The following is an 18,960-nucleotide window of genomic DNA, read 5'->3' on the forward strand; positions in this document are numbered from 1 at the left end:
TTTATGTATATTTCATTGTATAGATGTGTACTTTATGAAGAGGATGTAAAATAAAAAACCAAATATATAATACGCTGTTATTAAATAAATTCAACCTTATACGATATTTACATTATTTACATAATATATTTCCATTGTGCTTATTTACAATTAGTTAAACAGTCTTTAAATAAGATATAAGACTAATATTTCAATCTTCATATTCCTATATATCACTATGCAAAAGTAAATTTTACTATCAAGTAGTAAATCTAATCTTACCAATTGTATTCCTAACGTATATAGAATTCTACCATTTCGACTATTATAATATTAATAACAACGTAGGCATATCCCTATATCGATTATTGCTCGTTTAAGTTTACACAAAGTTTTCAGAGGGTAGTCTCAAAATTATCACATGTCGTAAAAAGCAATTACTGTTACAGTAAGTGGAGCAAAAAAGGTTTTATTAGTTGCATATTATACAAAATTGCACTCATTAAATTAATTATCTAAGCTTAAATACAAATAACATCATATTATGTCATAGATTTTCCAAAACTAACTTTTGAAATTATTGTATTAATTTTAGAGACTTTCCGTATTTCATATAAATCAAATAACAGATATTTTAAAATGTCTATACAATTAAACTAATTACAAATATCACCACGGCGTTTGCTAGATACTTGCTTTCTGGCTGCCCATTGATGTCATGTTGGACACTGAAATAATAAAAAATTATAACTACCCTCTTATTCATAAAATCACGCTGGCTGTAACAACTAGAATTGAGATAGATTGCCATTCCAAGGCTCATCGAAATGGACATTAATAACTGTATAGACTTAATAGTTTCACAACTGTATCTCATATTGGATTTAGATACAATAATTAACGTACAAGGTTATTAACTTTCGAAAAATATTGTTTAAACTGTCTGTACAGGACAAAACACACTCGGCTCGAATATATATATTTAATAATTATAAATTACGCATAACAAAAATTAGACTTCGTCATTTAATTCATATTTGAACATTAGAACACATCCTGTAGTCGATTGAGAATTCTCGTCAAGAACAGGTTTCTTGCATCGGCTATGTATGAAGCGGCGGTGTTTCGATTGTTTTAGTGCGTTGTTTGTGCAATTTTTGAGGGTAAAGGTGTTTTGTTGTATATTATGTCACTTTATTAAGTTAATTATAATTTAACTAAATATTTTCGACGTCCTGGTGGACAGAAAAACTGTCTAGTTTATGTTTCCACCATACAAACTTCTACTATTAAGATTATTTATGAAATAAATAAATAAATAAAAATAATTAAAATAATTAAAATTTAATCAAAAATTAAACCCAGAAACAAGTATGCTCCATACCTCATTATTACGGAGACCTCCCAGTACCTTTCATCACACTTCGATTCGAACGCAAGACCTTGGGGTACTACTTATTTTAGTAATTGATAAATTCAATATACCTCATCATGGGACATGGGCGAAGAATGCGCAGCAGCGATAATATCTTGCAGACATCTGGCAAACTCGTCGATCACTTCACGCAGCGGATCCGCCTCCGCTTCCGCTATCGCGAGCTCCCGCTCACCGCCTTCCGCCGCCGCGACCAGGCACTGGCACACCGCCTCTATCACCTCACTTGTCATGAACGCACAGGGTTGCCTGTTTGTAAAGGAAATTCATTATAAATTATATTTTGAATTCAAATAAACTTCTGAACTAATATAAAAGCAAATTATTTTTAATTATATATTATAACTTTTACTTACTTACTAATTAATAGTTATACATCAAAATCGACATCAACATGTTTCAAGAAATAGTTTAGTTTCTTTTGTTAAGAATGTTGAAGATGATCGTAATTATATAAAGGTGTAGAGCATATATGGACAACCATCGGCTCACATCACGAGACATTTTTTTCAAAAATATTACATTAGGTACTTAAACTCACGGGAGTGACAATGAGTCGGCAAACATTAAATCAAAAAAAAATCCGCCTCACTCTGATTATCGCCGCTACTTGACTTACTCGATCAAATTCTTAGAGGTTTGCCACCTCACGGGTGACACATTAAAATATTAATTGATTTTTAAGTATTCTAAACTAATTTATTCCAGATTATTCCTTCATTTTGCCTATATATAAGTTTAGTACTATAACAACATTGTCGTATTATTTAATGTATTATCTATCGCAGAAATGTGATCACTACTTAAAAATTATCCAAGTACGTATACGCGGCCCGCGAACGTACTTGCACGCTAAAGTTTGGCCCTCAACATATCAAAGGTTGCCCATACATACCTGGCCTAGAGTATGAAATATTATTTATATATTTACTAAAAAAAATCACAATCAGTCACTGGTTAGTTTTCCTGCTTTAATAAACAGTTTACCTTCACTGGCATAATAAACTTGATTAAAGGTTTAGGATTTATACGTATCAAATAATGTCGAAGAAAATTATATATTTGTTAGTAGAAATATATTTACTTCATATGTGCAGCCTGCGGCGTGTGATTGGGTCTCGCGACTCGCTCAAACCGACCTTGCTCCATACAATCAGTCACGTTACGACACCCCACACATTTGCACATCGCTGTACAAGCTATGCGCGCCTGGTACAAGGAAAAAAATAAATTAATAAATATATATCGGAATAAAACAGAAGAAGACAGAAGTAAAACAAGAGGTACAGTAATATCATATCAGGTTCAATATTTAAACTGATTTTTAATATTAAATTAAAATTGGGTTTCGGACTCGCGCAAGGGCGTCTCCTGTGAGACTTGAACCTCGGCTTGGGCCGTCGCGAGGTAGTTAATCGCCTGAAGGGCGTGCCGATACAGCGGCGAGGCGGGCTATAGTACGGACGCGGAGCACGAAGAATTTCGTAGAATGACCCCTCATCTTATGTCTTTGTCGCTCGCGCATAAACATATTGCCGTTGCGCTCACACAGATGCAGTGACCGCCGTATTCAGAGATTGTAAACCTTTTAGTCATAACCATAAAGACATGTGGTGGTGCACATGTACTTTGATTTGTTTTGTTATAAGTAGTATATATGTTATAGTATAGTATATAAGTAGTAACGTATCTGGCGAAACATCTGATAGTTCATCAGAAATAGATGCCTCTGACTAAAATTAAATGTTTTTTTTTAGAGTATTTCTGTTTTTTTTACCAAATCTTAGTCGCAATCATAACTTTTCCTTTTTATAAATCCATCAAGCCGTTTAGTCTAAATAAAAATCAAAGCTACCGTTTTTAATATTCGTACTTATAAAAAAAATGTTTTTAACCACTGGCAGTAGGCCCAAAGGTCATTGTACGAAATTCTTCGTGCTCTGCGACCGTTCACCGTACTATACACCCGAAACGTAGTGGGACAACGACGTCAGGTGCACGTGCACGTGCCGCTAGCGCTCGATAACGCTGTCTCATTTGTACCAACTATCTGCTACTGCCGACATATATCCCAAATTATAAATAAAACAATATTTTGGAGTTTGGGAGGCACATTTTTTTATACATTTTATTAAGATATTTTTTTTTTCCAAAGATGCGGTGCCGCAACGTAATCCTACATACAAATTACTATACCATATCACACGCGCGGCGTTGCACCGCAAGCACGGCGGACTAGTGATCTGCGAGACGAGGCGGGGAGTAGTAAAATATATTGCCACACCCCTATAGCTCGAAATATTTTAGTCACCGCATCGTGTGGTCGCGCTCTTATAGTAAAATCACACGGCATACCTTCACTCCATACATAAATATGTAATGGGCGTCAACGTTTTAAACCATACCAGATTTTATCAACATCCGTTCAGCCGTTTTCACGGAATTAAGTTACAATAACCACACAATATATTTACCTCATAACATTCACAATAGTTCTTGAGACAACCGCTTCTCTTACAATTACATCCTTTCGTATGCCGTCTGACAATCTCTGGTCCACCAACTTTCGATTTGCCTATTTTTGGTCTGCAAAATACAAATATATTCTAAATGTAATCTAACACGAGGAAATTACTTCAATATAAAATGTTCTGTCCTTGCAAGGATAGGGTGGGTAGATTAACTTTCTCTACAAGTCTACCCTCACTCTCTCGCCAATATTATTACATACTAAATATATGGCAACGGTACTAGACTTAAAGTTCTCTTATTTATTTAGGCAGAAACATTGCCTAGACATTCGCGCATTATACCATGTTTTCTATTTGTTATTCCTTTGGTAACTATTTATTCCTCTAGTCCGTAGCGATTTAGTCAACCCGTCCTACAAGAGACTGACATACCTTTAAAACATAATACATGCTTAGCAGACCGTTTCAACCAAAGTACTCATCTGTCTTTTATGATCACACAAACAGAATTTGACTGAAAAAAGACGAAGCAGTTCTTCGGTTGAAATGCAATTAGACTGATTTAGCTTTAGTAGAAATTTAAATATTTTTTAGTAATATTTCACTACTATAAATAAAACTTTTTCCTAATGACTCCTCTCTTTAATCACCAGCTCACGGCGAGCAAGAAAGCATCTGGAGCGGATTATCTGTTTCCATCAGTTTCTATCCAGGGCCTCATCTGGGAAGGGATCTTTTGCCTTCTGTGTTACCATCCAAAAACCAGTTTCTCCTAATTCTCATCACCTTTGCGAATTCTTTTTATATCACAAGTAACAATTTATATACTCACTTAAATGCATGTGGATTTCTATCGAGACAACCCCGGATAGCCTTTTGTCGTAATTCTTCATTTTCCAAATTATTATAGCAGTTATTGCAATTGCATTGGTTACAGAATTCCCCATTTGCGAAGCAGTCACAATACAATTTCAGACATTGTGATTTAGTACAGTTACACGCTTTGCGTGGTCGCAACCCTAAATCAGTTGTTTCTATTGCTGCAAAAATTAAACATATTAACCAAAATCTATACATTCTTATTAGTACCTTTTTTTCTATTTTATTTTAAAGTTTAAGGCCCATCATAACATGTTCAATTTATTGAATAATATAGTAATTGATATGAATTCCAGCACCAGTATTCTACAATTTCCAAAAAATTGGTGCATTTAATGTCAGATCATTAAGGTCAGGGATAAGATACATAGAATAAACACACTCACTACAAAAATAGAAATATGATGTCAGGAAAATGGGATGCAATATTGAAGAACATGATAATTTTGAACTAGAGGCCTTTACCCAACATGGGGTACCAATAACATAGATTTAGATGAATAGTTATAAGATAAAAATGTGATTTAAGGTTGTTGGAAATATTATTATCATAGGGGGGACGGGATCTTTGATTTTATTATGTATTTGGTTACGTCAACATTTTTTACACATATTTACACGCATTGTCCATGAATCAAAACAATGGAGTCAAGAGGAATCCTTGAAAAATTAATTTTCTCTAAAAACATAATAATACGTTTTATGTAGCATTATTTTTGAGAGCTTTCCATACTTTTACTGAAAAAAGTGGGGATAAATTGCAGTAAATATGCTTACGTAATACTTAAACGGACCCTGTATCTCTGTTGAAATTACAGAGTAACGATTAAATTTTACTACCTACTTGCCTATTAAATTAACAAATGATCGTGAAACAGATACAGAAATCTGAGGTCCTGACCTCAAAGGCCACCGCTTTATTTTTGATTAGGCTCAAGGTAAGTAGCAATATGCACCTTGTTCATTGAAATTAAAGTTGGCATCTTCGTAGGTGCTCGCTGAATCATTCTCCTCTTTAAGAGCAGCGGTGATGTTTTCAGATTCATTCTGCAAAAAATTTGACTTTGAATACTATTTGTTTGATATTTTCAGTACTTAAACGAAGACAAAAAATTAATGTATGTCATGAAAAACCCAAATTCTGAGGTGATTAGTTCCAGAAAACACCAAAATGATAGTTGAGAAAAACTGATAATGAATACGTACGGATTTTTCAAAATCGCTTTTCACTTCTACAGTATGGTCAAAACTTGATGGTATCACTATTAAGGGGTGTTCCTGAGATTCCTGCTCCATTCGTGAACCGTCTCTGCTATTCTCCTCTTCTATTTTCTGAAAATTAAAAAAAAACAATCAATAATGCAAAATGTTAATAAAATACCAGATTATCGTTTCCGTGTTTTTATTCAAACTTTTTAGTTTAAAAAAATTAGTCGCGGGAAGAAAGCTACAGATATGAGAAATATCGAAATAAGATAGACGAAGAATCTTCTAAAGGTAGTTTTTTTACTTTGATTAAACTAAAATAAGTAAAATTAAAAATCATTCATTCATTTAAGTAACACTATTAACTTATGAACGTCATTAAATAAATACATAATAAATTAATCTAATTCTACATTTACTGCCAGTTCTTAAATGAAAGAGAAGAACTGCCAAGGTTTTTGTTTTACACAATGTCTTTTAAGGAGCTGCAAGCATTACACCATTTTCCACATGACATCTTAAGTTAATAGTTAATTAATAATTTAAAAAAGTAAAAAGATTTGTTCTCTATAAGCAGGAGGCATGGTGAAATAGTATGTGCTCCTATTCTCGTGGGAACAATACATAGTCGAAATAACTAACATCACACAGTAACTCTCTATCTATCAAATTGCATTAACGCTATAAAGTAAATCTAATGGTTCAGATTTATCAATTTATGTCGGTATTAAATACAAAAATGTAATATCTAAAAATAAAATTAGCCATTTCATTCGAATTAACACGAAAAAATAAACAATAATTGATGGATATAATATAAAACATTTTTTTTAATCTCCAACACTTACCGAATATTTATAATCCACGCTAACTTCAACACTCATGGTTTGGTCTATCAGATTTTGTATCTCTTCCTTCGCCTCGGTTTTAACAAATGTCTCCATTAGATGGTCATCCAATTGCACTTTCTCTGGTTCAGTTAAGGGTGCCAATAAACTCTGAGACGAACGGACCTGGGTTTTTTCAACATTTTTTTTCATTAAACACGTATTCGAAGTTACATTGAAGAAAAAAACTTTAGTAAATAAATTAGCTTTTTAATTGTGATGGGTCAAATAACGTCAGACCGTATTGGGAGTCCGTCAATGAACTAGAGATGATGTTAACTTTTATTTCTCACAAATTTAGCACGATTTTTTTTCATATCCATATCTTGTCCGGATAAGATGTTGTATGCATATTATACATATATTTATATGTATAATATGCATTAAATAGTATTGCATATACAGGGTTGTGGAAATTGTGAAAAATAATAATTATGGCGGCACGTCAGTCGAGAGAGAAAAATGCCTTTCTGATTAATGTAGAATTATTATCTATGGTCACAAGTTCAAACCTAAAAGGTTAGCGCCACTTCGTTTTTTAAAACTTGCCTTAACAAAAATTAAATTTAATATTTTTAAATCAGCAACTTTAAGCGTCTAATACTATCCTAACACGCGTTTCTTACTAAAAAAAGAAAATTATTTTTTACTTTATTGCAATTAACAACTAACGCCCAAACCCAATAACCTATTTGAATATATCTTTGACCATCTGAGATAGACATATTAATCCAAATATCGACGGATTGTAATAGCCATCTGTCGGCACAAGCTGTTCATGGTAGGTCAGATCTGTGTATGTGGATAGACCTTTGTAAGAAAATGACAGTTCAACTGTGCCTAACTTATGATTTTAACTAACACCAAAATTTAAAATAATTAAAAAGCTATTTGATACGTTTTAACTATAGACATGTATATTTTAATATTATTTGTACGGTTTTATTTACTTTATTTATTCTAGGTTATTGGGATACAGATAGGAGATCGATCGACTGTCACGGTCTTATCTCAGATCGAAAACAATCTGAGATTGTGGATTAATTATTGGGTTCGGGCGATACTGAACATGTTTCTCATCTAAAAAAACCGGCACGATAAAATATTTGACAATAAATTCAGTTATATATTTAAATTGCATTAAAAACTCTGCGAATATACTTACGTGTTTTAATGGCGCAATCTTCACTAGTTTTGGCGGTTTCAGGTCTGCGGCTAAAAAAGTTTATATTATAAACAACAAGTTAAATAAATAACCTACTTAAATCTAAGCGTTATTCGATGTATATGAACACGCAATATTCCCGACTATTTTAATGACAACTATAAATTCGATATTTGTCATTAATTATTTGAATACAGAAATAAATTTTCAAACACAATTGTGTAAAATTTAAATATCTTCTATTTTTAATGAATTATTTTCTTTTAAGGCCAGATATATGCCAAAAGTTTTGTAATATTTTAAACAGTTAAGAAATATACGTGACATTACAATTAATCATCTCTTTCAATTCATCAAAATTTTTAAACTTTGGAGATAATGGAGAATTAAAAATTATATTAACTAACCACTATTCAAAAGTCAAATAATCGGATACGTCTATAACAATTTATTTATATTATAATAAATTTTTATGTAACCGAATTTTTACACAAATGGTTCTTTAAAAAATGTGAACGATTCGTATTGTACAATTACCATATATTGTATCGAATAATTTAACTTTAAATTTTGTTAATTATTTTTATATGCATATGAATCTACAGGCGACTGCCAATTGACATAGACATTTAGACTTGACAATTGACTTGTCATGATAAATAAGTGCAATGTGTTCTGTGCATTATAACAGTGAATTTTGTATCTTCTGGAATCTAGTAATAACACCAAAATTGTTGTAAACTCTTATAGACATACAAATTTTTTTTTTTAAAAGAAACGCAAAAAAGGTACAATTCGTATGGAGATAATTTTTTATACATATTTATTCTATTAATTGTTAGTGTATAAAAAAAACTGCCAAAATGTGTTATTATAAGATATACTTAGTTATTATGTAGTGCATTTCATTTTTTTTACTTAATGACGATTTGGAGCGAGAAATCAATCAATAATAATTGTTTTTTATAGAAAACTTGCATATTGATGAATATGCAATACTTATGTATTATTATATCACCCGCGTATTAAAATTTTAAAGTAGGGCTAGTTTTTGCCTCCCAAATTTTTTGTGATGGTCGGATATTTTCATTTTAACTCTGGTTAATTTATTTATACGAAACAATGCCAAGAAATCAAATGAAACCTATCTCAACGACTACAGAACCGATTTTGATGAAACTTTTCTAAGTTACCTAATCTAAGATCCCAGTGTTTAAGAATTTCGAAAACATACTGTATTTAAAGCACATACTTGGAAGCCTACTACAACATACACAAATATCTAGTTCAAATAATATATAACACCACATATACATAACATATATTGTCATACACTAACCTCTACTATTATCCGTGACTACGCTTGACTTTGGTATTGTTATTATCTTTTGTGGCTGTTTAACGACTGATTTAGATGACCCGGAGTTTGTTACGAGTCGAATAAATTGAATCTGAAATAAAATATGGTAAATTCCATTAAAATAAAAAGTCTAGATTTTTTTTAGTACTACACAGTATAAAATATTCTAGAGCGGAAATATTTTTTCACCTTACATGTACCTAAAATATTTCTTTAATAACGACTATCACAAATTTAAGAATACACCTATTTATTAATTATAATGAACTCGAGTTTGCATGGGCGGTACATAAAAGCGAGATAAAATTAAATCTTCGTAGCATTACAATATAAAATTTGTACATAATTAAATGAAAAGGAGGGCAACTGGCGGCCTTATCGCTTCCGAGTGATTTCTTCCAGACAACCACTAAACCGTAAAGAAAAAAAAAATTACATAAGGTAGGCATGAAGTGCAAAAATACTTATTGCATATAATTATTAAGAAAAAAAACCTGAAGTAAATTTTAATATACATACCCCTTTGCCCGGAACATTAATTTGATGAATCTGTGTCCTTGACGAATCAGCTGCCTTGCTAACCTGTTAATCAATATTTTTAAAATCAGTTGTATAATACAAGTCATATGTATAACTTAATTATTTGATGATAAATTATTCTTGTAATAAATGAACCTTTTATCGAACAGATTTTATTTTCAGTAATAGAAAATAATTTAAAAATACCTGCGGAGATGGTGCTGCAGTCTTCAAAACCACATTCTGTGAAGACGACACCGCGACAGTCGGTACTTTGTCCGCCGCTGTACCTATAGAATAATATTTTTAAAAATACGCTCCTTAAACACAATGGGAAGTCTGATTTCAAGTAATTCATCATCATTCATACAACGCATAAGGTACCTAAGTAAATAAGGTAAGAAATAAAACTTCTTTAGGCGCATAAGGGTAAAATGGATGAAACGTCACGAAGATGTGCAGCGTTTTTGTCGAAGAGAGAGAGAGCGATTAAGAGAGAGTGTGAAAGGGAGATCAAGAAAAAAAAAACGCTATTGGCCCGGTAATATTATGTCTACAGTATTGTAACTTCATACAAACAGACGACGCGCGAGGCCTACTCGCTCGGATCTCGGCATGCGCTCGGCATGCTACAGTCGCGGACGTGCCGCACTGCCGGACGGTGTGTTGGTTTTTAGTCAGTAACCGCGCAGATTTTTACTAGATATATTAGAATATTTTCTTTCATTGCTTTATATTAGAATGCGGATTTTTTATTCACTAAAATATAATAATAAAGCATTTCGTACATCTCAGTCAAGGTGCAAATATTTTTCGGTCGCAAATTTATTTTAGACCGATTTGTTATAATCAAACATAGATAAAAATAAACATGATTTTTTAATTAAATCTACCATTAAAAAAATCTTGTATTTTTATTGAACACTTTCTATTCAATTCACGAAGTATTTTATGTTATCATATATTAATATTTCATATATAAAACGCTGTAGTTGGGCGACAGCCCTATCGCATGCTAACGTACTGTGCTGCTGTAGGTACTTATTTCAAGGACACGGGCCAGTTACAATACTGTAGACATATTACCGTGCTATTGGCTGATGTATTCCTGTAGTAGTTACAAATTAGAACTTTAGATGGCAATTTCGGCGCATAATGTCTTGTGTAGTAAACGCATTTTTTTTTTTATTTACATTATCATTAGCATATATACAGTGAGAATATTGTTGTGGTGTGGTATAATATCATTTATTAGGGTTTTTGCCTGAGTTATAATTAATTTACAAAGAAATTTCACTACTGACATATGTACTTTGTACGCACGGATTTTTTTTAAGTTACGGGGACTCAAATATGTTACTCGAATTCAATGTTTTTTTTAGAGACTACAGATCAGTATAAAAGACGGCCAACTTATGGACACCCCAAAATAAACAGTGAATTACCGATTCTTATAAGAGACTAGCGACCCGCCCCGGCTTCGCACGGGTGCAATGCTGATACTAAATACACTACAGAAAATCTGTAAACGTTGTATATAAAAATATGGGTTATCCATAAGAGATAGACATATACCATCGCGGACTTTTCTGTAGACCTTTTCAATGTGTACAATACTTAGTACATTATTTTGATAAAACTCGTAGTGTTCAGCCTGCGTTTGCTATGTAAGCGGAAAAAATGTAATTATTTACGACATCACATTAGAAACCTCAAAAATAACAGTAGTAGTAGTTTCCACTATTTAATGGATGTTATTATACATATAAACCTTCCTCTTGAATCACTATCTATTAAAAAAAACCGCATCAAAATCCGTTGCGTAGTTTCAAAGATTTAAGCATACAAAGGGACATAGGGACAGAGAAAGCGACTTTGTTTTATAATATGTAGTGATTTGCATGTTTTAGCTTAGGTTTCATTTTTCTGTTATTTAATGTTATTTTCAGTTTACCTTTTGGTAGCAGTTTGGCCATCGGTTGAAGCGATATTATTTCTTGCTTCTTTTTTAATTTAACACTTTGGTCGTTAGGTGATACCAATATTACCTGTTGACAAAAATAATTTTTAGAGTGCTTTTCATTCAAAACAATAATTTATACTTTCGACAAAAACCAATATTTGAATGAAACATGAGAATTATGTGAAGTTAATTTTAATTTCAAGAGTATCGACAAATTATTAAATTTAGATTATAAAAAAATTGTAATGTAATCAAAAGTACCTTATTCCTGACAGAGACAGGTACACTACTGTTGGGTTTGATGGTGACATAACGGGTTTGCGGTTGAACATTTGCATTGGGCAATACTTTAGATATTACCGTCTGCTTAGAGTCCAGTTTTGCTTGACTAGCTGAAAAAAAAGGTACTCATTTATTAAATACTACATACTGTTAAATAAAATATTTAATCAGTAATAATAATAGTACAAACCTGGTAGTGTAATAATTTTCATAGGCTTGCCCTGGGAAGAGACAGTTTTTGGTAGAAATTGGACCTGTAATTGTATATAAATTTAATGCATTCTAAACTTTTAATCTCGAGCTTTAGAGAGAGAACTTTCAATCTTTAAAACTATCCAAGAACACGCTTGTAAAAATCTAATAATAATGGTGGACTTCAATAGCCAAATTGGAGAAAGGCACCCAGGAGATAATAAAACAGTAGGACCATTTACATACAGCATTAAGTTATTTTCAAGTGCAATTAAAAAATAACTTAAACATTTTCATTCACCAACACTATATACAAGAAAAATAAGATGTGGACATGGATTGCACCCGACCGAATACAAATTTGATTTCATTATGACGAATAAAATCAGCTACTTTTCTAACTTCACCATAATCAACAAGTTCAACTTCAATACCAATCATAGACAGTTAAGAGCCAAGCTAAAAACAACACAACCAAGACAATAACTAGAGAAAGCTAAACTCTGGAAAAATCAAATGGAACAACTGTATATTACCCTGAGAGACAAATTCATCAATTCATGATGAATTAAAAAATTTCAGAATAGAGAAAGGCCTCACACAAGGAGACCCACAAACCACAATTTTCAGCCGTATCAGAATCACTTTTTGAGGTATCAACTAAGAGAATCTCGGGATCAATGTAGATGGTGTCTCACAACGCACTTGAGGAAGGGATGAAGGGAGAAGGAGTAGAGGAAGACCACAAAAAACGTGGGAAGATGACATCAGACGAGTGGCAAGAGTGATGTCGAACAGAGTGGCTCAAGAAAGGTATGAATGGGAAAGGTTGGAGGCCTTTGCCGACTGGCAAACAGACAAATACCAGCAAGATACAAATATTAGAACAGTTTTTTTTTTCTTAACCTTCTAATACTTAGTTTAATGTAATCTATGTTTATATCTGTACCTAAAAACTTAATCTGAATAAATATTATATTATATTAAACTTTATATCTGTCATTCCATTTTACATAACGCCTGTATTCCAGAATGTTTACTTTATTTAGTTATATCTAGTTTCAAGAGCTAACAACCTATTTTTTTTGTATGATGATTGGAATATTTGACAAGGCTCAAAACGAGATTGCGACTTGATATACAAATACAAAACAAAATGTGTGAGTGTGTTGTTTGCAGCGTATCCATATTGAGACTGCACATATCACAGGTTCTTACCTAGTTTGGAAACCAGTCTCCCAATACTGTCACTATATTATGAATTATTATTGTTAATGTTTAAGGGAGAAAAATAAATAAATTATTATAAATAAAATAAATAAATTATATTCTTCACTTATGCGTGCAAGAAGGCTCACCTACTTGGCTTTTTTTGAGTTGTGTGTCAGGCACAGATCATCTACTATATATATATATAACAAAAATTATACAGACACAGATATCTAAGGCCGAACCTAGAGATTGCAATGGTACTGTTTTTTTTAAGCACAGAAAATTAAGAAATGTCAAACAAAAACTACTCGCCACATTTTCTAACTGATTCTGAAATGCTTATGACTATAGTAATTACAGTAAAAATCCCTCAAATTTAAAATATATTTAACATTTAAATTAAATAGAAACAAAGTTATAATTAAATTGTTGCTAATATCTTCATTGACAAACTAACTATATTTTAAGAAAATTAAAATTAATAAAGTATTGATCATTTACCTGACTCGAATTTGCTTGACTTCCGCTGATTAATTTCACCTTTGAAGTATTTGATGGCATCATTAGAATCTGCTTGCCAATTTTAGCTGTAAATAACAAATTATAATATTAAAATATATGTATAATATATTTCCAAAATCTATTGACATAATATTTTGATTTATGTAAATAGGCAAGTTAACAAGTCATGAATGGTAATGGCTACAAATAATAGTCAAAAATCAATAATAAATAATGATGGAGGTGGTACACCTAGAAATGAATTGTGGATTATGGATTGCAATTACACTCTCACTTAAAATTTTACATAAAACTCATGTATAAATCAAAGCCAACCAGTTTAGCCTTTTAATTAACAGCCTAGCCGTTTAACTAGCGGCCTGAAAGGAGTTCAGCCAGTCGATTAAACAGCCAGGCAAATGACTTGGTTTGATGATGTTATATTATTTGTAGCCTGTAGTCAAAGGGCTAGACAAATATTTCTTTATAAATATTTATTCATCTACAAATATTTATTCATTTAAATTTAATACCACTTCCTGCCACTCTCAAACTTGAAACAAAACTTTTCAATCTGACAGATTAAAAAGTTTTGTTTCAGTATGGCAAACCACAACATTGATGGTGTTTCCCAACGTTTCATGAAAAACAACTAGTACAAAAGATGAGTGTAGTGACAATAATAATGTGAACTTGACTCCAGCATTTTAATTTTAATATAAATGTTTTTATGTCATATGTTTCATCTTTTTTGCACACTAATTGCAAGCATTGGCCAGCCATATATAAAATGTTGTATATGGCTGAGTATGTTTCAGGTCACTTATTAAACAGCACCATTTAGTTAAAAGACTAGGCTGTTAATTGAATTCCTAATTCAGCTAGTTGGCTGCAACATATATATTAAGTAATTGCAATATAATTCCAATCAAATCATGAAAATAGTTGAAACTATTTTTTTTATTTATTAAATTGTTATTTTGCCATATAACAAATTTAACTATATGGCTGTGAGATGTAAAAAACTGTTTAACTCACCTAAAAAAGTTTCTTTAGTAGAACCCGGAAGAGATCCTAATGTTTGAATTTTATTCATATTCTTGTTCGAAACTAAGGTCATAGGCTTTGGTACTATATTAACTAGTTTGGCCAGTGAAGGTTTAGGCGCAATTGCAACTGGCTTTGGCAGAGCTTCAGCTTTCTTGCGTGGTGATGACTGAAAATTATAAATCAATAATTTAACTTTAGTTATATTTTTTTGTTTATAGACAAGTAGATATTCAGCCAATGAGATTTCTACAAAATATTTTGTTTCTTGGAAAAGCAAACATAGAACATGCTTTGTTTATACGCCTACAATCAGAAGAGTAGTTGTAGTGTTAAATTTATTTTAAAGCAACACAATGTTTTAATTTCATAGTTTACTCTATGTTATATATAAAAATTAAATATGTTGAAACATAATTAGCTAGTGAGTTTAAGTGCTAGTTTTCCATATAATAGCTTTAAAGTAATAACTTTTTTATAAGTAATCATTTGATTTAATGTTATAAGACAAGGAATGAACTGGTACAGCAAGTGTCGGGTTTATGTTTAATGGAATACCTACAATAGTGCAATTTATTAATAAATTTAACTAATATTCAATACCTGCACAGTTGTTATGACTATATTCTTCTGTAGTTGTTCCGGTAGTGTGGTAATCATAGGTTGATTCAATTGCAAATCCAACATAGTATCTGACTGTGTTGTTAAATTATAACTGCCCTAAAATTAAAAAAAATTACTAAAAAAGTTATAGTTACTATAAAAACTATTATAAAAGTAATATTTCAGTTAAATAAATTTAACCTAGAAAAATACCCCAGGCTTCCCACAATATGTGGAAAGGGCATAGAGTAAATAAATTTTGTGTTTAATATTCTGGTGTATTTTTTTTAATTATAAATTAATTTGTAAACTGTGATAATAATTATTCAGCTTGGAGCTAAACACAAGATCTACTAAATTTTTTCTAGATCTATATATACTTGGCACTTAATATCATAATATATATTTACTGTGAAGTCTTTGCAATTTTACCTGAACTTGATTTAAAGAAGTTAATTCACTTTGATCATTCTGTAGGTCTTGTAAATTAAATTGGCCTCCTATGAAGTCAGAAACTGTAAAAAATAACATGTATAGTCATTAAAAACAATTCATCTGATATAAAATTTTGTAATAGAAATAAAGGATCAACATAATTAACTTTGTATTATTTATTATAGCTTACTTATAATTTCTTCTCCAGTTGTATCCATAAGCATTTGCTTCTCTTCATACACAAACTCCATTGGAATATCCTCTTGATCAAGGATTATATCATCTTGGTGGCATACTGTCTCCTCAGGTTGTTCAAAATCCACCTATTTTTTAAAAGTAACCAAGATTGAATACTATTAGTTAATTACGACATAAAATAAATAAATAAATCATTGTTTTTGACATTATAAATTAATTTTCTGTATTTCATATAAATAACAAATTAAGGCAATGAAATCTTGGTGTTGGACCTGCAATTTATCCAAAAATACTCACTTGCATTGTACTGTCTAAATTCAGAGAATCATCTAAATTGGTATCCATAGCTGTTTACTGACTATTCTAATAAATCCACGACGTCAGCTTAATCTATCAGTATTAATAAGTTCTTTAAATAAAGAAAGAAATAAATATCAAAGGAGTTCAAATGAGGCCGCCATCTTACGTTGTCAAATACTTTAAAGTGGCTCCCTTAATAAACATCCACGGTTAAAATCAAACTCTTAGACCTTCAAATATACTTTTAACATCTTAAAACTTTTCAACAAAAGTTAAATAAATAAGTGTACATAAAATTAAGAATCAGCAACGTTTTAATGTAAGTTTCACGTGTCAAATACGAATATAAATATGAATATTTTTCAAAAAAAGCGCAAATATAATTTAATGGCGCCTCTTTGAAATTTTGTATTAGTGTCAAAAAGAAGAGACAAGTATGAGGACAACCAACATAATATAGAGAATTGTAAGCAACAGGTTATCACAAGATTATATAGATAATAAATCAACTTTTAAACACTAATTTATATAGTACAATGCCTAAATTAATACGTCCGAAACGTATTACAATAATATTTAGCTGCTATAATTCAATAATTGTCAAATGGAAATTGCAATAGTTGTATAGGTTGTCATGTGTAAGTTGGCGTGTGGCAGAAAAAGGTACTAATTTTGACAGTTGTGTTGACAGTTCTAACAGCTTGGTAGCCTCACGTGTGTCGGTGCTAATAATTTGTGTTTTAAAGTGTAAAAATCATTACGAAACATGCCAAAAGTAGTGCGGAGTGCAGCTAGAGAAATTATTCTAGCTGTAAAACGTTTTTGTGAAGAGGAGAAACGTAACAATGGGCCGATTATTCCATTTCAACAAGTGAATGCTCGAACAGCGGCTTTGACAGGTAAAGTATTGCCAGTTAAAAGTGATATTTATATCCCCAAATTTAGGGAAAAATAATAATTGCTTTTGAAAGTAAATGTGATTGATGGATAACTTAAAATATTTTTTGTTTTATTTAAGGTGTTTCTGAAAGAACCGTGAACCGTATAGTTTCAGAGGGAAAAATCATGGAAAGTAATTTTACAGCGAGAACTGAAGTCCCTAATCAAGCAGCTCAAGGACCTTCCACATCCACAGCTTGTGATGACAATTCCAGTCCAAGGCAGAAACACTGTAATCACGTTATAAATGTTGAAAATAATTATCGTATGACAGACAACCGCCTTGAAACAGTAATGGAACCATTTTTAATTGATTTGAATAGCAGCTACTCAGATTCTTCTGACACAGATGACTCTGAAGAATTCATGGAAGGAATAATGCCTCTAACAGACCATAATTACTATAAAAAATAATTTTTTGTTATTGAGTTTTTTATTTACCTTTAATGTAATATCTAAGAATATCCATCAATCCAAACTAAACAAAAAAAGTGGCAACACAGAGGGTTGTAGGAGGCGCCGCCACTGGAACGCCAACTTATACTTGACAGTCTATACAACTAACAAACTACGGTGTTGTGTTGCTAACATCCGATTTAGAAAACGAACAAAATCTGACAGCTTTACCATAAAGATGTACAATAATGTCTGGCGTATTTAAGGTACACTATACATTTTCTAAGGTTTTAATTGAATTAAATCATATTCAACTACTATTACTATTACGTAATTGAATAAAATAAAATTTCTAAAGAGGTTATCTTTTTATTGTAGTGACGTGTTTTTCATCGGTAATCTTGAATCTACTGAAAGAAACTAAAAACGTATTTTAAGCTTGGCTTAACTAACCCTTTAGTCACAAAAAAACAAAACAAAAATCATTCATATAGGTAACATAACACGTTCATAACACTTATGAACGTCAAAAAAAAGAAATATACATTAAATTAAATTATTCTAATTTTACATTTACTGCCTGTTCTCAAATCAAGGGCGTAGAACGGAAGAGAAGAACTGGCAATAAACTCTCCGCCACTCTTTTTAATCGCTAAGTTTTTTTTACACAATGTTTGTAAGGAGCTGCAACCATTACACCATGTTCCATATGACATCTTGAGTAATAAAGAATAATAAAATATATATAGTATGTTTTTTTCATACATATATTCCTGTTGAGTATGTTTTTTTTCCTATTTTATTATTTGTAATATGTATTTTTGCACTTCTTGCCTACCTTATGTAATATACTCACAGTGGTTGACTGGAAGAAATCGCTCTAAAGCGATAAGGCCGCCAGTTGCTTTTCATTAATTTATGTTTAATATTTTCCTTTTATGTAATGCAACGAAGTGTTAATAAATAAATAAATATATAATATGACCTTAGT

At 31.4% G+C, this 18,960-nt stretch overlaps 1 protein-coding gene across 2 annotated transcripts; it reads right to left on the bottom strand.

The window, feature by feature from the left end:
* Positions 1-74: 74 nt before the first annotated feature.
* LOC111001648 (protein lin-54 homolog) lies at positions 75-17,044 on the bottom strand. Of its 2 annotated transcripts, XM_045632411.1 has the most exons (22): positions 16,801-17,044; positions 16,632-16,724; positions 16,327-16,459; positions 16,134-16,216; positions 15,702-15,818; positions 15,090-15,267; positions 14,052-14,137; positions 12,337-12,400; positions 12,126-12,256; positions 11,856-11,949; positions 10,109-10,191; positions 9,902-9,964; positions 9,362-9,473; positions 8,023-8,072; positions 6,819-6,983; positions 5,971-6,096; positions 5,721-5,811; positions 4,718-4,925; positions 3,889-4,000; positions 2,499-2,623; positions 1,465-1,663; positions 75-707 (listed from the first exon to the last, which is right to left on the bottom strand). In XM_045632411.1, exons 2-22 carry the CDS (start codon positions 16,677-16,679, stop codon positions 696-698), a joined length of 2,280 nt encoding a protein of 759 aa, XP_045488367.1. In that variant the 5' UTR covers positions 16,680-16,724; positions 16,801-17,044; the 3' UTR covers positions 75-695. The 2 variants fall into 2 exon arrangements, with proteins under 2 accessions (XP_045488367.1, XP_022127313.2); XM_022271621.2 differs by having other exon boundaries at positions 16,632-17,044.
* Between the last annotated feature and the right edge of the window lie 1,916 nt (positions 17,045-18,960).

Source organism: Pieris rapae, chromosome 19 (assembly GCF_905147795.1).
Source record: "Pieris rapae chromosome 19, ilPieRapa1.1, whole genome shotgun sequence".
Lineage (NCBI taxonomy): Eukaryota > Metazoa > Arthropoda > Insecta > Lepidoptera > Pieridae > Pieris > Pieris rapae.

Bases quoted from the DNA above. Each gene is read 5' to 3' on its own strand.
- LOC111001648 (XM_045632411.1), bottom strand. From the start codon at position 16,679: ATGGATACCAATTTAGATGATTCTCTGAATTTAGACAGTACAATGCAA. The intron at 9,965-10,108 runs GTATTTTTAAAT...ATTGATTAACAG, and splicing joins CTGCAGCACCATCTCCGCAG to GTTAGCAAGGCAGCTGATTC. The intron at 6,097-6,818 runs GTAAGTGTTGGA...TTTAATTTTCAG, and splicing joins GCGTGGATTATAAATATTCG to AAAATAGAAGAGGAGAATAG.